At 42.2% G+C, this 24,265-nt stretch overlaps 1 protein-coding gene across 1 annotated transcript in view; it reads left to right on the top strand.

Annotated features, from left to right (window-relative positions):
* The window catches only part of PTPRQ (protein tyrosine phosphatase receptor type Q), a 1,500,794-nt gene that overhangs the window by 93,609 nt on the left and 1,382,920 nt on the right, over positions 1–24,265 (top strand). Inside the window, exon 8 of the mRNA XM_078647981.1 lies at positions 3,770–3,876. Coding sequence (XP_078504107.1) covers positions 3,770–3,876 — 107 coding nt within the window. The remainder of the gene's footprint in view (positions 1–3,769; positions 3,877–24,265) is intronic.

The following is a 24,265-nucleotide window of genomic DNA, read 5'->3' as shown; positions in this document are numbered from 1 at the left end:
ACATTAACGGATATACATTAAAATGGGCTAAGGTAAATGAGGCAGAGATAATTAAAGCAGTGGTTGATAAATGCCTTTTAGAAATAACAACGTGTTTAGAGGTAGATTCACCACCTGAAATTTGTCTTGCATCCTTTTCTGTAATATCGAACGAAATTAAAAACTCCCTCACGAGGCAGTTTAAGAATCGAAAGAAAGAGGGAGGCTGGTTTGATTCTAGATGCACCAGGGCCTATGCAGCCCTAAAAAAGGCGCTGCACAATAAATCTAGATAAATAAACCTAGATCTGCTGAGGTAATCAGCAGATGTAGGAAAGATTATAAAATGTAAATTAAAGATAGGAAAAACATTTTGAGGTCTGAAGCTTGGGAGGCTCTTCATTCAGCCTCCACAACAAATGATAGCGCGAGCTTTTGGAAAATCGTGAGAACTCCCTTTCTTAGTGAAGCTGTTAGTCCGAAAATAGAAATAGCATTATGCGACTCAGATTGGGTCGGACACTTCGCGAGAGTATATGAAGGTGAGGAACAAGTGGGGTCTTTGATCCCCACTTTTGATTACCCCACTAGTAGAAATTTGCATTTTACTCTCAAGGAGGTTGAAAAAGCTCTGAGTAGAAGCAAGAGCGCCAAGGCGCCTGGCCCAGACGGGGTTCCCATAGACATATTTAAGAGCATTTCCTCTCTGTGGGCGCCCCTCCTGATTCAGGTGCTTAACGCTAGCTGCGTTGCTGATTTCCTGCCCACTTGGGTGGAATCTGTCATAGTTCCAATTTACAAGAAGGGAAATAGACAGGACCCAGCCTGTTATAGGCCTATTTCCCTACTGGATTCCTTTACTAAGATAGCGGGCAGAGTTATTCTGGACCGGCTTCTGGAGTGGGCGGAGGGAAACTCTGTTCTGTCTGATCTTCAGTATGGCTTTCGTTCCGGCCTGGGGACAGTAGAACAGGGTCTGAACTTGTTAATGTTGGTCGGGAAATACACGAGGGCAAAACAGGGTAACTTGTTTTTGGCCTTCGTAGATCTATCATCCGCCTTTGATTGTGTGGTCCATTCTAAACTGTGGTTAATATTAGAACAACTTGGGGTTGAATCTAACATTATTTATTATCTTAAACGTTTTTATAGCAACGCTTCAGCCCGTGTTCGCTTTGGCCTAAATGGAGAATGCACCGACAAAATTCCAATCAGGAGTGGGGTCAGGCAGGACTGTGTCCTGGCCCCCTTCCTTTTTAACTTGTACATAAATGGATTGGAAGAAGTCTTGTGTAAAGACAGCTTGGATCCCCCATTTGTAGGAGGCCGCCCAATACCAGCACTTTTGTACGCTGACTATGCTGTACTTATGTCACGTACTCAAGTGGGTTTACAGCGGGTGGTTGACAGCTTTTCCCGCTTTATGAACGAGCTGGGCTTGAAAGTCAATACATCAAAGACTTTCACTATGTATTGTGGCAGGCAAAGTAAACCTAAGAGGCCTATTTTTATAGCAGGACAGAAGCTAGAATTTGCCAAGCATTTTTCTTACCTTGGGATACTTTTCGCCCAAAACGAGACGTGGACCCAAGCTGTTTCGGTTAAAAAGCTTGAACTTTTTCGAACGACTGCTGCTCTTAAAATCTTTTCAAATAAATTATGGACTAGACCCCCTGCAGAATTAATTAAAATTTATAAAGCTAAGTGCGTAGCTGGTGCCACCTACGGTAGTGGTGTCCGGGGCTTTGCAAACTCTGCACCTATCCAGACTGCTGAAAATTCTTTCTTAAAATACATCCTGGCACTCCCCAAAAGCTGCTCTAATTATAATTGTCACTCAGAACTGGGTCTTTCCTATATAACAGACCTGATTAAACTAGAGCCAGTGCTGTTATGGCACAGACTCTGGACACAAGAAGCAACACGTCTAAATAGAGATGTCCTGATAGACATTTTAAAATTAAAGGGAGCCACAAAAATACCATGGGTGAAGTATGTCTCCAATTTTTTAAAAGATATTGGGAGAGAAGAATATTTTTTGAATCCTATTGATATTTCAGCAATCTCACGGAAAGATTTGAAGAAGGAGTGTTTAGCCCTTTTGGATTCTCATAGGATTGCAGCAGAGGTCTTAAAACCTTCTGTCCAGCAACACCAAATGGTTTTAGCAACTTTTAATATTCAGCCCTACTTAATATATGTACCTAATAAATATGAGCGCTTTTTACTTTCGCGCTTTAGATTTGATATCTTCCACAGATTGGTTAGTTTTCCTATGATTAATAATTGGACGCACGATCTACCTCCTTGCGACAATATCTCACTGCAGAGTACCATTCATGTTTTTCTATTTTGTAAATTTTATGATGTAATGAGGAAAAATGTCTTATTGCCATTTTTAAGAGAATTAGGATTTCGTCAGTGTCGTGTGGCGATGATTAATATTCAAACCCTTGACAACCATTTATGTGTAGCAACAACTACTTTGTATTTAAAAATGTGATGAATATTAGGAAACGTATGGCCATATAACTACACTTTAAAACTCTAATAGTTTTTCCCTTCTGTGCTTGATTCCCATGAATTTAATGAATTCCTGTATTTTTTGTACATGTATCATTTTAATATTGTAATTATGCATTCTTTTTTATCTGTACTTTTATGATTGCATCTAACAATCGAATAAAGATATTTTGATTGAAAAGGAGGATTCTACTTTTGACATATACTACCTACTCTGCTGAATTCAAAACAGATATCTATGAGAGGGAGATAACTAATAGTGCAAATACTGTTATCATAAATAATAACATTACATAGCATACCTGGGACAAAGAAACATTAACATAGATGCTGGGGCAAGGAGCCGGTGAATCACCTGCTAGGATAGAGAAATGGACACTAGAACATGAATACAGTGATATGCTATAGAGATAGAAAGGCACTGCTAGAGATACGGGACAAAGAAACAATGACTCATGCAGTGTTGCATAGATCAGTTGAACCACCTTAGTATAAGAAACACAAACACGAGGTCAGGGCGACAGGGCAATGTGACAGCAGACACTTGTTGCGACACAGTGGGAGGCGAAGACAGTGAGACATACACCATTGCTAAAACACAATGCCCACTGATCACACTTGCATCGGTTTGGAGGAAGATCCCAAGTGTTGCTTCTACCCTCCCTCGCCACTGAGCACCTCACAAGCAGCAGACAAAATTCTGCCTACCTTAGGACCACCTCACACTGTAAATAGCAAACACTGTTGTGCAAAGTATATGCACAAGGTATCAAAGGGAATAGGGAATAGTACTTACTAGTATAGTAAAGAGAAAAAATGTCAGTTTCCCGTAAATTCAAACACGGCTTTAAGATAGCTTTGTGTGCAGCAGCATCATTACATGCTCTCTTACCGCAGAGACAGATATATTTATGCACACATCAATGGTCTTTTCATTGGTCTTGTCATTAAGCTCGCAGCTTTCCTTATATACATGCCTGAGGCTTTAGAAGTATATATATGTTAACAACTTATTTCTATCATACAGTTGTTGATCGAAAAAAATACATCAATATATAGAGCTGCACAGTTGTGGGCACCGTAACATCAATTGCGGCTCATCTAAAAAAATCATATACTATGAGCCTTACTAAATTTATATTGTATCACCAAGTTCTATGGCAATTTCTATAAATAATATACTTGTATTCATAGTTTTTGAAATGATATACAGTAAGACTTGCAGATCTTCTGCGTTTAGATTATCACAGACTGCTTTTTTTTGCAGGACGCACCGGTTTGACAACCTCTTCCCTGGAAGTGATTACCTCATTAGCTTTGTGACCACAAGCTTGCCAAAGAAAAGCCGCCCGACTGGCATCCTGGTTCGCACATGTAAGTCGCTGGACTCAATAAAAGGGGGAGGAACACTCAACATGCAATTTTTAAAACGCCCATTGGCCATCAATAAATGATTAAGCATGGTCTGCAAGTTATTTATGTTAATAGATTATTGTATTATGTTGCTAATACGCCTTCCCTTCCTTCTTATTATTGTCAGAATACGTCTGAGTTGCATTCATTTATAGTTTTGCATTTTGAACAATACCACGTGGAAAATGATGATGCATGCATGGGAAACATAGCCATAGCAAAGGCTTGCCGGAAGTGTCTAATTTGAGCTGGTCGTTGCAAGTCGGGCCCATCAGCTCTCATTTTTATGGACTGGGACTTATTTTCTATCATAAGACTTTGACCCAGAGAAAGAGAAACACGCATTGGCATGCCAATAGGTCTCACCTTTTGACTGCCAATGCATTCCTATTGGATTTGTCAATGTTCTTTGTTGATGTTGTTCAGCATCCACCAAAAATGGGTAAAATGCCTTTTGTCAAGGCTGCGTCCTGATGTGCTTAATAAAACGTCACAGCACGAACACAGCAGAGTCCTTATCTAGGGCATTAATGTAGTCAACATAGAAAGCATCAATATTCTCATATGTGTCTGATGAGGATTTTTTTTTCTGCTTTGTGTACCAGTAGCACTGAAAGCAGATAACGCTTTTTAGGTCGAGAATTCGTGTATATACTTTAGCATATACTTCTATGTGTATGTACTTTGTGGGATCTGGAGATCAGCCCTACGACTTGTCTGCTTCAGCTAAGGGACTTTTTTCTGTTCAAGTGCCTCTATTTAACTGTCTTTCTTTTTTCCTGGCAATGGCCTCTATTTAACTTTTTTGATAGAAATCGGTCAGCAGAGGTCAGTAAAATACCAGACTCACTTTAGCATTCTCTAGATTCCAGTCCATAGAAATTGTCTTCCTCGTAGACAATAATATTTCTTTCAAATCTTATATTTTCAGTGATATGACCACCGAAGGCCCTGATTGTATATTAAAAACAGAGTTTTGGACTATACCAATTCCCGCTGCTCTCCATGTATTCCCATACCTGGCGTGTCATGGAGTTTGGTGCTTACTTTCTCTCGATGTTAAAGAACAGTAGATTTTTCGACACCCAGGCTAATGTGCTGCATAGATAAATACATATAAGGTCCCAAAGGCGAAACCGATTGCATGGCAAATGCTTGTTTTTTTAAACCACATAGCACAATTTGCCAAATACATATATGGCAAGCAGTCTGTTTGCTAACACAGGATACCTTGACCTTACGTTTACAAACATGTCACTCAACTGTTAGCAGATAACACTTTACTGTTGCTCTTAAGAAAGTTCTTGGATTAGCTTTAGAACTATTGACATCGTTAACTGAGGGAAATCTGTGTCCTTGTGCCTACAGAGTCAAAAACTCTTCAGTTTAAAACTGGGTTAACAGGACTACGAATTCAGATAGAAAAAACTGAAGTTGATGAGCTGCTTGTGCACAGAATTGGGAAGCCTGTGAGATGTGCGTAAAAATTCTGTGATACAGAAATTAAGTCGCGTTGCAGCATACTTACCGTGATAGGCCTTCGAAGCTGCGGTCTTGACTGAGCCCAGGTCCTCTTAAAGTTTCTTGTCCTTTGATCCACGGTTGACATGTGTGGAGCAGAATAATTGTTTTGGAAATAAAGTTCAGCCCCTGTTCTGACTCACAGGTCTTCCTTTTGAAAGTTGTGCTGGTAAGCAAGGTGAGGCCTGCGACTGGACCAGCAATCAGATTTATCGGTGTCTCCAGTTTAGTAAGGCCATTATTGCATGCAATGGCGGCATAGGAAATGGAGGTCACACAAACTTTGGTATCAATCACTACACCGGTCAAATAAATTATGGAAAAATGTCAAAATAAACGTAAAAATAAATGATGAAAAACTGTCAAAATAAATGTAAAAAATAAGAATGAAACCAGTCCTGATTTAAATAGCAATATTTTATAACAAGATATAGGCACGCACGTAGTCAAACCACTTTAAAAACGATCACGAACAAGCATTGTCCCGGGCTGTTTTGAAAGTGAACGAGCGCATGGCGCGCTCCACATCGTGCCCGCAGGACCAGAAACTCTTTTAAGAAAATAGTGCTAACAGATAAAATTAAACATACCATGTCACAACCAAAGTAAAAGGGCCAGCCGCCAGGGGAGGTTTTAAATGAGGACAAGGCGGTACCAAGGAGGGACTAACAAGGCGATGAAGGAATCAGAAGCCAGCATTTACGAAGTACAAGGACACAAGCCAATTCCAAATACGGGTGGAAAGTGGGCGGAGCTTCACATCCCAAACTCAATACTACATGCCTTGCAGAGCAGCGTATGCACGCTGGCTCTAGGCTCAACCTAAAAACTGTGCGAAAGGGAGAAAGCAAGGTTAAAAAAGAACCAGCAAGAGTTAGATTGAGGGACAGGGAAGACCTGGTGGTGGAAGAAAGATGTATGACTTGGTATAAATTTAATGCAGTCTTGGTATTTGTAGACCAATATTCAGTAGTGCCAGTCGAAATGCTTCGCTGGGGAGCAAATGTCCTGCATAACTTTTGGATCAACTTCCCAAGGCAAAAAATACGTCAGCTCTACTTCTAGAGCGGCCTAGTGGCACAAGAGCCACAGCGACTTATAGGAATGGCCTGGGGTGTCACAGTGGAGTAGGTTAGGCCTTCAGGTTTATTTTACTGAAGTGCACAAAACCTCCCTGAAATATAATACCAGCTGTACCCCTGCCCTCCCAGAGACACTGCAGTGTGAATGCTACAGAGAATCAAAGCAGTCATTCTTTCTGCTCCACAAGTTTTAGATTTGACTCCAAGAACTCCACTGTGTTTTAAAACATTACAATTTTTAGGTCTCACCTATGAGACAGCATTTAGCTGCCTGTAGGCAGACAGCTATTGTATGCTTTACGTGGGATGAAAAAGGTGTGTGTGTGGGGGGGGGAGGTCCCTAATTGGGGTGTAGCCTAGGTAATGAAGGGCATGGCTTAAAAAACATGTGAACTACAATCCTGTGCTTTACACGGCATGGTCTCTGACCAGCATTAAGGTGCCTCTTTGTAGGTTTTCTGCTATTGCATACATACATATCACACATCAACAGAAATATGGTTAAAGACAGCCGGATCTATTGACTTTGTCAGTGCTTGTTAGCAGTTTGATATTTAGTAGTAGCAACAATGATTTTGTAGTTAATAATTGGAAGTGGCAACTACAAATGGTGCTTATGTGACATTCACTATGTGTAACCCGGAGAGAGAGCAAGGGTCGAATTACCATTTAATCTGAACACTGCCATAGGCCATTTACCCACACTGCCTTCAGCCTCAGGGTTAGAGCTCTCCATCATGCCCCATTATGAACACCCTTCCACAACCAGAGCTTAAATAAAGGTGACTCTGCTCACAAGCACTATAGAAGCATTGGAAACCCCAATAGCTCAACCTTTTAGAGTCAAGATCTCTTGGCTTTGCAAATACTTTGTAAAGTCAGTTCCAACTACAATACAAAATAGCACTAAAGCAGAGACAGTTTACAACTGCTAACAAATTCAAAGACTTTAGTTACCTAAAAAATGCAATGTATATAGAGTAACGTATTGCTAAAACCTGTTGTTAAAGCCAATAGGTCCCAAAGGGGAGAGCTATTGCCTTTGCCCATTCTTGTTAAAATGCAAATTATGTCAAATGCTTGCTATGCAATACCCTTCATTGACCCAAATACAGTGGTAGGTCACCAGATACTCACAATAATACATTTGTCTGCCTGAGTAGAATACAAGGCAAAGCCCTACTCACCTGGATATGTTGCTTTGTTATTCACAACTGCTCTTCTGCCTTTTAGATAGGTTTGTGCTATACATATGCCACATACATACATATGTAAATACATCAAACTAAATCATTTTTGACTTCCAATTCATTTACTAGAAATCAAACTTAAGCTCATATGTTCACAAATGATTCAAGATTTTTTTAGGCTAAATAATGCTGGCAGAGAATGGTAGTAGGCATATGTGCATAACAGTAATTTTTACAGAAGGCTGAGATAAAAAACTACTATTTGTATAATACTTGTATTAGTGCAGAAGATAAGTTCAACCATAATGCCTTATTAACAAGGTAGAATTTTTCCTTTGCTGTCGTGTGGTATACTGGTTACATTATTGTGGGTGCTGGAGGTCAGGTACTGAATACAGACTGGACACAGCATCCTGCTCTGTCCTGTGGACCGCTCTTTACTAGGTAAATCCATTGCAGATTGGTGCAGTGTGACAAATCATAGTGAAGAAGTGCGAAGAAGTGCGCTGTCCCGTTTCAGAAGTGAAAGGTGGACTGTCCGTATAAAACAGTTTGTGACTACACCTAAGTGCCTGGGTCTCTGGGCTCCTATGGCCACCTCATAAAGGGTACGCTTAAGGCCCACACTAGCTTTACCCCTCCTCATATGTGGTGCACAATCATTACAGCTTCTGATAGCTTCTTTGCCCCTGTGCATGCATCTATATAATGGCATTTGTGCAAGGTCAAAGGTGATCCCTCATGTGCACAAGGCCACCACCATGTGAATGAGAATGCCTTCCTGGGCTAGAGCTAGCACGCTTTTTGCAGTGGTTCGATAAACATTACAAAAAGCTGCTCCTTTTGTAATACCAAAGTGTCCCAAAGGCGCCTAAATTGGGCACAAGCAACTGTTGCATTTACAGCGCACTTTCTGAAATATGTTCCCAGAGCTTAATGTAGTTTTCTCCATGTGAGTGATCCATGCCAGGCTGCTTTTGTCTGCCTCCTCATCTGCCAACAATGTTGGTACCTAGAGGCGATTCAGTTCACAGTATGTGCTATGAAACAAAAACATTTTTTGATAGATGGACATTTGTTCATTTTAGATTGCTTTCCCCTACAGGTATTAATATTCTCTGGAACCGGTCTACCAATCAGTTAGTGGTGCTGCTGCAAATGAATGACGTTTTGACAGTGAAAGTGTGCTTTCATTCATAATGTGAATACACACCCCATGGTCTGCAGTAATAGTTGAGAAAATAATGTAGAAAAATAATTATAATGCATCGGCAAAGTATTTTTAGTTCCTTTGGTCATTGCTTCCTTTTAAACAACACAGGCATATACAATGTGAAATCACAGAGTAAAATTAGGAAAAGGGCCTCCTGCCGACATGCCCAAGTGTAAAACAGTCATCTGCATTAAATTGGAATCCCTCCAGGGGCGCAGCTTCCATTGTTGCAGCAGGTGCCGGATCCAGAGGCCTAAGGAGCCTACTAAACTCTTCTTATTCTGTATTTCAGAGTTCGAACAATGGCCTGCGGAGAAGGGGCATTTCCTTCCTCGCATTAGGGCTCATAATACACTGTCTACGACCATTGAGTCACATCAAAGGATATGCATAGTATTGCGACATTTATACAGCACTTACTTCCCATATATAGGATGCTGATGCACTTGCCTACATGAGTATCATGCTACACCGTGTAAGGTGTGTGGATGATAGGATGCAGTCTATATTTTGATCCAACATGGGACGTGTTTCGATGTCATGTGTGATGACCACTGAGGTGTGGTGATCATGTTATGAGACGCAGCACTTAGCAGCCATAGATAAATAAGCGTGAGAGACAGGCGCTTAATTTATCGTTTTCTGTAAGCTGAAAACTTTGAGCAGGTCCCTTATGGCGTTTGTTATTTTAATAGTCCACTGAGGTGGTTATTGCACTGGGCTGTCCATTCTAAGAGATTCTGTTTAAGGTTCATAGTCCTGAGTAGGCATAGATTGGAGGGAGACATGGACCAGAGAACTGCTGGGATGGATGGGGATTAGGCATTGTTCGATTGCAGGTGAATGAGTTACATGAGAAGTTGTGATCTTTAATATAAGGTTTGTTCAATTTGTAGGGATACAATAATAGGGTTTAAGGCAAACATGGATGTGATTTATAGTAGGCTGTGCTCAGAGAAAGGGGCATGCAGAGGATGGAAAGGAAGGAGAGAGTTGTTTGAAAGAAAAGAGAGTCCAGAATTGAAGTTTTAAGGCAAAACCAGTTTTCATGCTGGGTTTTTAGGAATATTTTGGAAACTTTTTGACAATGTATGCAAACCTGTAGAAAGAAATAAGATGATTTGCATGTGTTGGGATATAATTTTATACCAAAAGGGAGTCACTGTTCCTAAGTAGAGAGAGAAAAAAAGAAGGGAAGTAAGAGGTCCAGAACATATGCCCACTAGGGACATATAGTTACCCAGCTGCCAAGGGACATAATCCCCTTAAAGCAGTACCATACACTTTCTTTTAATAATGACAGAGGTATCACCTTAGTAAAAATTAATCACTCTCCCTCCAGCCATTTTTTAATACACCATCTAGGACTTCACTGCCACTTACACCTACGCACCCATACGGCTTCATCAAAAGATCTCCGAAAAAGAGACCCTTCGGGGAACCCGTAGGGCATTGCAGCTCCGGCCCAACAAGGAGCAAAAGCCCAATGATGAAGCATGACATCCTTCGGGGTGTGTGGGGGCATCAAGATGAGGACACACTGCCCCCCACAATTAGAGTAGCGCACGACAAGAGTACCTCTTACTTCCCTTCTTTTTTTCTCTCTCTACTTAGGAACGGTGACTTCGGGAGCACTGGTCACTGGGTCTTTTAAATAGCTCCTAGAGTCCCTCTCTTTTGATAAATAGAGATATAATTTTAGGCTTTGAGAACACCACTGTGCACACACACTACAATCACCCCTAGGGTAAATAGAATTAAAATAGGTATGGTTTCATTTTCCCATATAATCCGATGGCCGGAAAACACAAAACAGGAATGTTGTACTTATAGTGTTTGTGCTAGACATACACCTCTCCTTTCCCTCTGATGATTAGTGTGGGATGAAGAAGAACAGTTGTTTTAGTGAATTTGTGTAAAGTATTGCTTCTCAGGCCAGGTAGCACTGGGGCTGTGTCCAATCTGGACCACCCACATCACAGGAACAATGAAGTGTGAGATTATGCATCTGTTTGTCATTCAACCTTCCTTTAGCAGTTATCAGACATGTAAAAGGAAAGGCCCTGCCTTAAAACGTCCTCACATGAATGATAGAACCTGTAGCCCCACCCTTCACACCGGTGCTTAATTTGAGTTGGTGGTTTCTGGGTTGGGGGCAAATGTGGGAGGGGCACCCAGCCAAATGTGTAGGGGCCGTCACTTTTTTTCCCCATCAGACATTACCAAGAGCAAGATAGGGAAATGCACACAAATCAGAAAGACGGAGGAAGAGAAAGATGGAAAAACAATCACAAATGGAGAATGCAGGAATCTGCAAGAGTGATATAAATGGGTAGGAAGTGCCCGGTGGTGGATTAATGTGGCATGAGGTGGATTTTAGAATTGAAGACTACCCAGCCTTGGCATTTTGCATCCTAATGTTTAGTTGTACGGAGTGCAGGCTTTTCCAAGTTAAGCACTTCCTCACACTATGTACCAAACCTTCGTGCTGAGGGAAACAAAAATCAGCTTTTTCCCCTCAAGGCCTTCATTGGATTTCTAAGGAACACCATGCCTCCATTTCCTCTCTTCAGAAGCTGGTCTGGTGCTCTATCTCCCTTCTCTACTCTCTAAGCAGGATACAATGTCCCTCCTTCTGTCCACTCTGTGCAGTGTACTATCCATTTATATTCAGCTCAGAGCACACTCATGCTCTTAAGGTCACACACAGACCTAGATTCAATTATTAAAGCAGTACATTTCAAACAGTATTTTTATTGTAGCAGGAATTTCTTGGACACTAGTGCTGTACATGGATCAGCAATGTTTATGAGATCAAGCACAGACCAAATTACAGAAATGATGGTCTCCTCGACCCCAGAGCCATGTAAACGAGGCAGCCCAGTCCTGGAATCTGCAGACTTGGCGTAGGCCATCTGGGTTGAGTCACCTAGAGGGCTCCGGACAGACCCTCACAATGGGTATGGAAGGTGGAGGATGGACATTGAAAAATGCACCAGACAAGAACCACCAGATTTGTAGTTGAGTGGTAGGAGTTTACAAGGATTCTGCTCATGGATGGCTCGCTGCACCATTCAGTGGCTAAGAAGGCACCCACAACCATAGAAGGAGAGGCCAGCCAGCACCCCAGTGGAGATAATAGTGAAGGGTAGCCAGAGCTTTTGCCAGAAAGAGACCAAATGCGCAATGAAGTCTAACAATGGGAACATATTCACTCCTGGAATTTCAAAGATCTCTAGAGAATTGCCAATTAGTTGCCGAATATCCCTAAATTGTGCTATTGAAGGGGCCCCTGAAGCAAGAATTGAACTGAACAGGTACACTACTTCAAAGCTTTCCTCAATATTGAAAATGTTTATTGGTGACAGATTTAGACCCGGGGTCTAAAGATTCAGCACTATCCAATCACAAAATGTTTTTCTGTCATGATATCTGAGATAACACCTAATGGTAAGAAAATAAGGTCATACGTCTTCTGTTAAGTTAAGAGTAGCAATATTAAAGTAAACTGTCTAGGTCTTGGAGCATAATCAAGATATTCATTACATTAGGTAAATAATTGATTCCTTTCATTTATGCATGCTCTGTAAACAAAGCCAATCCCATACTGAATATGTGCATTAAAGAGCATTAATTTCACTCAGGCATGTCCAGCAAACAAAGCCAATCCCATATTGCATATATGCATTAAAAAAAGGAAAAGTGCTTGGGAAATATATCAGATAAACACTAGGACTTCCATCATAACAATCTAACATATGGATAGCTAGAACATCTTTACGGTGAATAAAAAAAAACTGGCAAAATGCAGAACAGGTGTCACCTAAACCACAAGACTACCTATTCTGCTTCCTTGTGTTGGACCATGTACGGCAATGCTGCCAGAGATTCTGGCTGACAATCTCACAGTAATCCCCAAGTTTACCAGGACTCATAGAAGAAGGCCAGGTTACAGACAGTGAATGGACAACTCAGTCATCGTAAGAGGATTGATGGGAAAGCAAGAAACAAGTTTCAATTTTGGTTTAATCCGGTTAGTGTAGTGTAGTGTAATGTTTCCAGTTATGAAGTTATATAGTCTTGTGCAGTGCTATGGTTTTACTCTCACAAGTCATTATCTGCCAGTAAGTTCTGTGTTCCTGTTAGACACGCACCATCCTTCCAATCAGTAAGTGTATTTGCAACCACTTTGTACAGTGGACAAAAGATATATTGTTAGAAACTGGGTTTCTGGTTGGCAGAGGTATGAACCCTGTCCAAGGAGGAACCACAATTCTAGTCAGGGTACGTGTGGTACACAATAAAAGTTTACCTGTGCTCACCCTCTGGTATCTTGAGCACAGAGCAGTCAGGTTAAACTAAAGAGGCAATGTGTAAAGTATTTATGGACACAGTAACACAGTAAAAACACCACATAAGTACTACTCATCAGTTTAGAAAAATAGCAAATATTTATCTTAGTAACACAAGACCAAAACAACAACAATCCAACATACACAAGTCAAGATATGTGTTTTGCAATTTAAACCAAAATGCAGTGCCTTAGAAATCAATAGTTCCAACTGGGGCTGTCTGGTCGCACTTGACTGTAACAAATCCAAAAGTTCAGTCTGACCGCGACGGAGTGCGGGCCGCATACAGCAGTCACTCAGACATGCAGACTACTTTGGATGCATCAGAAATTGAAGACAATGCGAGACACAGAGGAGGTGAGGTGTCGCAGAAGCAGGTGATGCGTCGGTCCTTAAAGGTGGTGCAAGGTCGTTGAAGCTCTGACGCTCGGGGACGATGGGGTGTGCATAGGCGGTGATGCATCAGTTGCAGGTGCTAGGCCTCAGTGACTGAAGGAGACACTGCGTCGATGTTGTGTCGATGTGAAGAGCATGATGCATTGATTCTTTGGTGTTGATGTTGAACCGCTGGGCTGAAGGCGCTCTATCGGTTGAAAGCCATGCAGGGCCAGGGCTGCGTCGGGGTTGGAATGGTCCATCACAGACTTTGGTGAGGCGGTGTTCAAAACTCACGCAGTGGCGGTTCTTCAGCGGCGTTGCACCAAAGTCAGGGCTGTGTTTCAAGTCGAGGTCGATACGTCATTCTCTCAGCGAGCAGGGACCATGGCTTCGGTGCAGACAGTGGCGATGATTTGATTTTTCAGGGATGAGCCGGTTCCAAAATGATGCTTTGGAGCCGATGCGTTGGTCTCTTGATTGCAGCACCAAAACTCACTTCCAAGGGCCCAGGACTGGATTTGGCACCACTTGGTAGAACAGGACTCACAGCAGAAGATCCCAAGTGCTGGTAGCAAAATGCAGGCAAAGTATTTCTTGTCCATGAGACTTAGGGGAAACACTGTTTACAACGCACGTGTTACAACGCGTGTCATTACAACAAATGTTTTACAATGCGAAATCCTTTACAACGCATGTCATTGCATCGCATAGTCCATTACAACGCATTCTCCAAAGTAACGCCCCAGCGGAGTTACAAGAGTAATTGTGTTGTAATGGATAATGCTTTGTAACGACATGCGTTGTAACGACATGCGGTTGTACTGGATTTTGCAATGTAAATAATGCGTTGTAATGACACGCGTTGTAACGCGTGCATTTTAAAGTGTCATATTCGAGACTTGGGTGTAAAGATTAAAGTCCAGTCCACTCCTCTCCCAGGCAAGAATCAAGAGGCAGCAGGCCAAGACAGCAAATCAAGCAGAAAAGTGTCAGTCCCTGCTGGGAGCACAACAGCTATTCATCCTGGTAGAATGTCCTCAGTCCAGAAGTGTTTTGAGCATTTCAAGTTAGATGTCCAGTATGTATACCCATTTTAGACTTTGAAGTAGGAAGACTTCAAAGGAAGGCCTTTGTAGGGCACAAAAACCCTACACTTCCTGGCTCCTATCACACTACCCAGGGTTATGTAGCTCTTTCTGTGGGAACAGGCACAGCCCTATACAGGAACAAGTATCAGCTCCTCCCACCACTCTAGCTTAGGATGGCTCAGCCTGGTGATGGCCCATCAGGATATGTAGGGCACACCTCAGCTCCTTTTGTGTGTGACTGTCAAGAGTGAACTCACAAAGGCCAGCTTTCAACTAACCCAGACATGCATTCTAGGGACAGGCAGAGGCACAACCTGGTTAAAGTACGAAAATGCCAACTTTCTAAAAGTGACATTTTCAGACCTTTCAGTCAGACCTGCAATTTAAAAAAACAACTTCTCAAAAAGATGTGTTTTTGAGTCTAGACACACCAAATTCCCGTTTTCTGTCTGGTCCCAATTGGAAGTTAAACTTGTAAAGTATTACAAGGCAGCTCCAATGCTAACCTATGGAAGAGATAGGCCTTGCTGTAGTGAAAAATTAATGTAACCGTTTTTCACTACCCAAAGATTTAAAACTCAAAAGTACATGTCCTACCTATAAACTACACTGCACCCTGCCCAGGACTACCTTGGGCCCATCCTAGAGGTGCCTTACATGTAATAATGGGTAGGTTTTAGGCTTGGCAAGTAGGTGAACTTGCCAGGTCAAAATGCCAGTGTAAAACCGCACTCACAGGCTCTGCAGACATGTTTGAAGAGCTACTCATGTGAGTGGCACAATCAGTGCTGCAGGCCCACTAGTAGCATTCGATTTACATGCCCAGGGCACTTACAGTAAACTGTATTAGGGACTTATTGGTAAATCAAATATGCTAATTATGGAGAGCCAAACGTCATTACATTTTAGATACGGAGCACATGCAGTGAAAAAGTGCCCATTGTCATAAAACCAGTATAAATACGGTCAAAACAGAGGAAGAAGAAGGCAAAAACATTTGGGCTAGCCTAGTAAAAAGGGCCATTTCCAACAGATATAATGAAAAACTCTTAATGAAAAGACAAAAACAAAGCCCTTTGATCGCACCATCCGGGACTTTGTTTGCATACAGCATAGTGTTCACATGAATGCATGTCTTTCAGCCAGTTGTATTTGCATTGATTTGGGTGTTCGCTCCAAAGGTAACCAGCCTACTCTAACAATTAACTTTATTGTGACTCATTGACTACAATCTGGCAACTCTTGTTATTTGATTCACCCAGTATTTTTCTGGTGGTGAAAATTATCATTCCAATAGATATATATTCCATGCTGATAGTATTCTGATGGACTACATTGTTTTTAGTTCTTACTAATGCCATGTCTGAATAATTTAGATTGATAACTATGCCTTAGTGTTAAAAATGTTTGGGATATATGATAGACTTGTATATTTCAATCTTGGTATTTCACCACATGAAATAGATTTGCGCGCATATTCTTGTAATTTCATACACACATTGAATATTTGACACTGTCCAAAGTAGCTTTGTAAAGAAGGTGTTAAGTTACATTTGTGAAGTCTGCACACAAGTTTTGTGCACAAAAGAGCCAGTCCTTCCATTTTGGACACAGATGCGGCATGATCTAATTTGCCATTACCAACATTATAGTGTCAATGTAATATTTTTTGTGTCCCTGGGTGAGAAATCATTTGAGTGACTTTGTGTGTAGCAACTTTACATTTCTATCGGATTTTCAGCTAGTTTAAGTTCTCATGATGCCAAACAATTTTGAATTATATATTGAGATGGGGCACATAAAACCAGCTTAAAGGTTAAGGAGCACTGCTTCTGCCAGCCAAAGAGACCAAAAGAAAGCTTGAACAAGCATGGACAAAGTCATTTCTTTTTGTGCTTGAACCTAGATTTTATTTATCTTGCAGCAACAATATTTTATGCAGAATTAAGTGTCTAACCAGCTTGTTCTTTCCATTATGGGATGTACACAATAAGGGTGACTGGCATAGAGCATAACAGTAAAAGAAGACATACGCACATCCAGAATCGGGCCGTTTGCGACCATTAAAAAACCTTTTCTAAGTACTAAACCCTATTTTGCGATTCAGTATCCTATTACCGTATCACAAAATAGGTTAGCGATTCGGCATTGGAAAGTGGCATCCCTTTCTAATAGCGACTCGCAGTGGTATGTATGAATGTTTCGACCAAAATGCGGTTGCCAAACATTCACTTTTTACCACCAAATTCAATTTGGTGGTAACCCATTCGCGAACAGGATGGGGTCACCAAGGGAACCCTTCCCCTTTGTGAATGTATGCAAAAACGTTTTTTAAGAGCAGGCCCATGGACCACTCCCTACTCTTGAAAAAATGAAAAGAAAACTTTTCATCTTTCTTTTTGAAACGCATCTCTTTTTCCTTTAAGAAAAATGGGCTGCTGCTTAAAAAAAGTTGCTTTATTTAAAATCAAACTCAGACATGGTGGTTTGCTCTTCCTAGCAGGCCACCATCTCTGTGATTTTAGTGATTCCCAATGGGTCACAAATTGCGACCTACCCCATGAATAGTAATGAAGTAGGTCAATTACGACCCACTGGGAATCGCAAACAGTGCTAAACACACTGTAGTACATAGGTAGTGTGATTTCCTAATAGCGAATCGCAAAAATTCGCTATTAGGTAAGCACAAGTGAAATGTTAGTACATGTGGCCCATAGTGTTTGAAATGTCACCTTTAATTGCCAGATATTTATAATCCCAACTAAATCACCCTTCACAAGTGACATTCTCTCTGCACAGGGAAAATTAAAGCACTGCTCAGAGATTTTTTCAATATGGGTGAAATCTGACAATTCTTTCTTTATTCTCTTTTCTGGCCTTGTGCCCCCTGTCCACCTTCTCCAATTATACTTCTGTAGCTTAATTAGCTACACAGTGGCTAATGAGTAAGAGGAAATGTTGGGGGGTTGAGAGAGGACAAGGATATAGAGGTAAAGAGAATGGAATAGTGAGGGAGGTGAGGTAGAGAGAGAATGGAGACAGAAGATAGAGTGGAGGTAGCAAAATCAGCAAGGTATGGAGAGAAGTAGGACAAAGAGAGAAAGCTGAGGTAGCCATAAACAAAACATATAGAGAAGTAGAAAGAGGAGGAGGTATGTAGAGAAAGAGAGGTGGAGGTATAGCGAGGTGGCGAGAACTAGAAACAGAGACAATAAAATATAAGGAGAGTGAGAGACATAGTGGAAGAGAGGCAGCTAGGTAGAGAAGTGAGGCAATGAGAGAAGTATAAAGAGATGCACAGTAGAAATAGTAGTGAGATAGAAATATGGTTAAAGGATAAGAAAATGATAAGATGTATCTAAAGGTATATAATGACAGATCAGATTAATAGAGAAGCAAGGTAGAGAGGTTTTGACACAAAGAAAGAAAAAGGTGTAGAGAGAAATTTGATGAATGAAGGATAGATAGAAGTGCAGTAGACTCATCAAATCTGCAAAGAACTTTCTCCAAGACAGAATCCTCTCCAATGCCCACAACTCCAAGGAACTCTTCTTCTCCATCATACAGGAATTTGCCAAACCCAACAGCGAAACAACAGACGTCCCTCCTTCTCAAGACCTCTGCAACAGACTCTGAGCTTTCTTTCACCTGAAGATCAAGACGATCTACGACAACCTTGATGACCAAAACCTCTGCACAGGCCTCAACCCCCAGCAACGGCAACCAACAGTCACTACTTACTTGGACCGCACTCACGACAGAAGACACCCTAAAGACCATGAAGACCATCCACTCCTGAGCACTTTCAGACCCCTGCCCGCCACACTTCTTCCACAGGGCCGCCACAGCCTTCGCACCTGAGCTGCGTCAAACCATCAACTGCTCCCTCGAGACTGGCACATTTCCCGACAACTGGAAGTATGCTGAAGTCAATCCCCTCCTTATGAAACCCTCCGTAGACCCAATGGACCTCGAGAATTTCAGAGTCATCTCGCTGCTTCTTTTCACAGCCAAAGGTCATCAAAAAGGCTGTCAACACCCAGCTAGCATACCTCACTGAAGCCATCAACATCCTAGACCCCTCCCAAACCGGATTCCGCAGCACCCACAGCACCAATACCGCCCTCCTTGCCGCTGCAGATGACATTCGCACTCTCCTTGAACAAGGCCAAATGGCAGCCCTCATCCTTCTGGATCTATCAGCAGCCTTCAACACCGTCTCCCACCACACACTAGCCACCAGACTCCATGACGCCAGCATACAAGGAAAGGCCTGGAACTGGAACTGGATGCGCTCATTCCTCCCGGTCAGAACACAGAGAATAAGACTCCCACCCTTCCTCTCAGAACTGACAGAGACCAGATGGGGAGTACCCCTAATGATCCTCCATCAGCCCCACCCTCTTCCACGTCTACATGGCCCCCCTCGCAGCTATCATCAGAAATCATGGGCTCAACATCGTCTCCTACGCCAATGACACCCAACTCATCCTTTCCTTCACCAAGGAACCCGACATCACCAGGCACAACTTCCAAGAAGGAATGAAAGCCATCGCTACCTGGATGAAGAACAGCTGCCTGAACCTCAACTCAGAGAAAACAGAAATCCTCATCCTCGTCTTCACCTCCTCCGCATGGGACGACACTTGGTGGCCCCGCACCCTCGGAAACCCACCCACCCAACAGACCATGCACGTAACCTCTGCATCATGCTGCACTCATTGCTCACAATGAATCACCAGATCAACACTGTCTCCTCCGCGTGCTTCAACACCCTCCGCATAGTCCGTAAACCATTCAAATGGGTTCCCCCCCAACTCGGGGGAAAACAGTCACTCGCACCCTCATCACCAGCACACTGGACTATGGCAATGCCCTCTAAATCGGAATCAACAAAAACTCCTCCGCAAACTCCAGACCGGTCCTCCACAACATCGTACCTCAATACCTCAACAACCACCTCTATTTCCACGCCCCCAAGAGGAACCTCCGCTCAGCCGATCTCTCCCTAGCCACCGGCCCACGCTTCTACAGGAACAGAGCCCCAGGAAGGTCCTTCTCATACCTCACCACCAAGACCTGGAATGATCTTCCCCTTCACCTCCGGCAAAGCCCAACACTGCACCAAGTCAGGAAAAACCTCAAGACCTCGATCTCTGAATTACCTCAATGGAGCTGCCCCCCAGCACCCTGAGACCCTTCTGGGTGAGTGAGGCACGTTACAAACCCCTGACTGATTGAGTGATTGATTGATTGATTGATTGATTGATTGATTGATTGTAGAGAAAGAGATGAGCTTGAGTGAGAGGTAGAAAGACAGGGTGACATAGAGCTGCGAGGTAGAGAGGCAACAAAAGAGGAGGTAGACAGCTGTTTCAAGAGAGGAAGAGAGAGAGGTGTGTTAAAATAGTACAGGGGAGGTACAGCGGAAGGTTTGAGGTACAGAGAGAATTAAGGTAGAGGTGGGGCATAGTGGTAGAGGGGGCACTGAGAGTAGTAGGAAGTGATGAGGTTGTGTGTGAGAGAGGGGCTGAGTTTTGGCGTAGAGAGATATTGAAAGTGAGAAACATACTATATGTGATGTAGAGAGAGTTGATATAGATAAGGGGTAGATTTATAGAGATGTAAAGACAGAGAGTGGAGTAGATGAGGTGAGAGGCAGTAAGGTGGGAGAGATAGAAAAAATACTTTTATTTTATTTACAACAAAATGCTGGAGAGGGCGATGGCTGGACATACCCAGCTGTCAAATAAAAAAAAAATCTGTTTTGTATGCACACTATTAGTGGTTATCAGGGGGCCCCCTGAAAAGTTGGGGTTCTTAGCAATTGGTAGAGGTTTATAAAACTTGTATAATTCCTCTTTGCATAATTAGTCTAAATTTCAGGAAAATTATTTGAAATTACAGGCACAGATAAAAAAGGCATTTAGAGATTTTATTTTAGCATTAACATAACATTCTCTGAGATTTCTCACTAAAAAAGGACTAAATCTCAAATGGTGGCAACAGCAGGTTTCAGTTCCCTCACGTTGTTTCATGCCTTTGCTATTGGACTTTTCTACCAATGGACAGAAAATTATGCAATGTGGTGTAATGAAAACATTTGGGGCTTTAGATGTAAAAAAGTGTGACCCGAAATGATGGAAATTTTGTGGGATTATATAATGTAAAGAAAATTTCAGCTAGGCCTTGTAATCTCCCTCTTTGCTTAGACATTCGAAGAGCTCTGTGTAAGAGCGGGGTGACGAATGAAGAGATAAGAGGCAACAGCGTAGAGTAAACTCAATAAGGCTTTGTTGAGTACAGCAGTAACGACCCCATCGAACATCAAGCCCTGCAACTGTCAACTGACCAGTTGATTACATTCTATGGTCCTTCGCATTCCACATTCCAGAACTGTACCATAGCAACAGTGAGGTAGCTTCCGCTCCAGAATGAGGACACTACATCACCTACCCCTCTCAATGGAAAGCAAACAAAATAAGCCTTAGACAAACTAAGTACGAAAAATCCAAAGCAAACTCACAGAACACAAAAGAAGGTTCTGCACAACTTCAAGATGTCTAAACATAATCCTGGACTTGGCTGGCCATTGAAGCACTCTGCAAGGCCAGAGAGACATATGTTGTGGAACAACACTCGAACTTGCTGACACTTCTGTTGGTTGCCACTTAGCCACTCTGTTTAAGTTCCATACCCTATGGTCACTGGTCTCAATGGCGTTCTTGAAAAGCTTTATTACTTTAAAATGTACACTAAATTTTTGTGTACATTTTGTGTAAATGTTTGCCCAAGCGAGGAGATTTTATTTTCACCCTATCGCCCACAGAAACCACTGTGTGTTTGACCGCCCTCCTTTCATCATACCATCTCTTTCTTTTCTCCTTAACAGCACACTCCCTTTCTCTCCAGACTTCCGCACAATCATACGTTTCCTCAACCAATAGTCTCTTGGAGAAAACCCAAGAAGGACAAACTTTCGTGTTTGCCACCATCTTTTTGAATAAGCGAAAAGGGGATACACCCATAGAAGAGTGTGGAGTAAATCTGTACTCTCTCACCTTCTTTTTTATGGTTTCATCCCAGTCAATTCCATTCGCTGCAGTCTGTTGCATAGTTTCTTTCAACACTTTCACAAACCTTTCAACAACCCCATTACTTTCAGGATGGTAGAGGGCTGCTTTCTTGTGTTTAATGCCCCTAGAGGACAAGAACTCTTCCACCACGGTCGAGGTGAATTGCACACCATTGTCAGAAAGCAAAGAAAGGGGAAAACCTTCCCTTTCAAAAAGACCATGCAAAAACTCAATCACCACAGAAAATTCATCCGAACACACCACCTTAACTTCTGGCCAGCGTGAGTACATGTCCACACACACCAGGACATACTGATCACGAGACCTCATTTTAACAGGCCCCAAAATATCAATTGCAATGTCCAACCAAGCCCCATCAGATCTCTCTCAATACCATGGTTTGGATTCTACACTTCATAACTTTATCGTTGCACACAGATTTTGTACACTTTCTAACCTCACTTTCAATCCAGACATCCATGGCTGGCCACCAATTAGCGTCTCTTAGCCTCTCCTTGGTCTTAACTATACCCATATGGCTGGCATGGGCACTCTTCACTAATCTATCCCATAAGGTATGTGAGGGAATCAATCTGCTACCTCCCATGAGCAGACCATCCACGACCGACAATTCATTCTTAACCTGCGAAAAACCCATCCACTCCAGATCACAAACTTTCTTTTTACACCAACCCTTTGAAACTATGGTCAACACCTTTTGCATAAGTACATCCTTCGCTAATGCCTCTCTCCAATCACCTTCAGAAACAATACCATCACTAATTAAACAGACATCAACTTCTTCTTCGAATTCTTCACCACCGAAACTATTGCACTCTACCACATCTTCTTCGAATTTATTGAGATACAAAATCAATTCCTTTCTTTGCAAAAACCTCTTTCAACGGTTTATGATCCGTGAGTACTACACATTTGCTTCCCCAAAGAAATTTACACAATTGCTGATAGCCCAATAAATAACTAGGGCCTCCTTTTCCACAACGGAGTAGTTGAACTCTGCCCCTCTCAAAGGTCTGGACATGAATAACACAACCTTCTCTACTCCCGTGGATTTCTGAAACAAGACCACACCCAAACCCTTAGAGCTGGCGTGCCACCATCAAATAAGACTCCTTTCTTGGGTCAAAACAGCCTAGATCTTGCACCTTACTAAGACACTTTTTAAGATGTAAGAACTCCTCATCACAAACACTCGACCATGCAAACTAACATCCTTTTTTTTGTAAGATCTCTTAAATTTCCCATGACCCCTGCGAAATTAGGCACAAACTTGTGATAAAATTCCGCTATTCCCTGGAATTTCACAAGTTCATCTTTATTTTGGGGAGCTCTGAGATTGCAAATGGTGTCGACCAAAGCAGTCTTGGGCTTAATTCCACTCGCAAAGACTTGGTGACCCAAATATTCGATTTCAGCTAGATCAAATTTGCACTTATTAGCCCGTAAAGTTAATCCAGCATCATTCAACTTCTTCAGTACTAATCTCAACCTAACATTGTGCTCTTGAGAGTCCACACCAAGCACCAGGACATCGTCCTGATATATTTTGAGCCCTTCAACATCCTTAAGGATGCATTCCATGACCCTCTGGAGGACCGAGGCTACTGAGATTAGGCAAAACAGCATTCTCAAAAACTTGAACGTACCAAAGGGAGTAATAAAGGCCGTAAGATTTTGAGAAGAGGGATGTAGTTTGGCCTGATGCTAGGCCGAAGTTAAATTGAGTGATGAAAAATGTTTCGGCCCTCCAAGAGAGCACAACATCTCACAAATGTTGGGCAGTGGATAATGATCTACTACCACCGCCTTATTGAGCTCCCTTATGTCCTCCCCATTGGCCTTCCGGGCCACACGTATGGGAGAAAGCCATTCAGTTGCCTCAACTTCTTCCATCATACCATTGGCAAATAGTTTGTCAAGCTCAATCTTCATACTCTCTTTCACAATAAGGGAAACACTCTGAACTTTTTCCACCTTTGGAAGAGAACCAGGTTTAATCCTGATGTGATGCATGTAGTTCTTAAGACACCCTAATTTGTCATTGAACACCTCAGGGAACTCAGTAACCCAGGATTTGCGTTCTCTACCAACTTGACTAAGAGATGGGATGCCCCTCAAATAAACGGAGGGACTCTCATTAGGGTCTAAAAAGACATGCAAATCGCGTTGGTGAAGCCAGATCACTAAAGAATCTCCCTTCATGGACACATACACTTTCCCAGGAATTATTCTGCTTTTGTAATCAATTGTTCCCCAAAACCATCCTAGGAGATCAATAATTTCTCCACCGTATCCCCTTAGCTTTATACCTGGCTTCATAAGATTGACCTTTTTTAACAGATACTGGTCAAAGAACTTCTTGGGAATCACTGTTATCTTTGCACCAGGACCAAATAGCATTTTTACAGGTCCATCATTGATTAATATAA

This window comes from Lissotriton helveticus, chromosome 1_1 (assembly GCF_964261635.1).
Source record: "Lissotriton helveticus chromosome 1_1, aLisHel1.1, whole genome shotgun sequence".
Taxonomy (NCBI): domain Eukaryota; kingdom Metazoa; phylum Chordata; class Amphibia; order Caudata; family Salamandridae; genus Lissotriton; species Lissotriton helveticus.
This window is presented reverse-complemented; position numbering and strand designations above follow the sequence as displayed.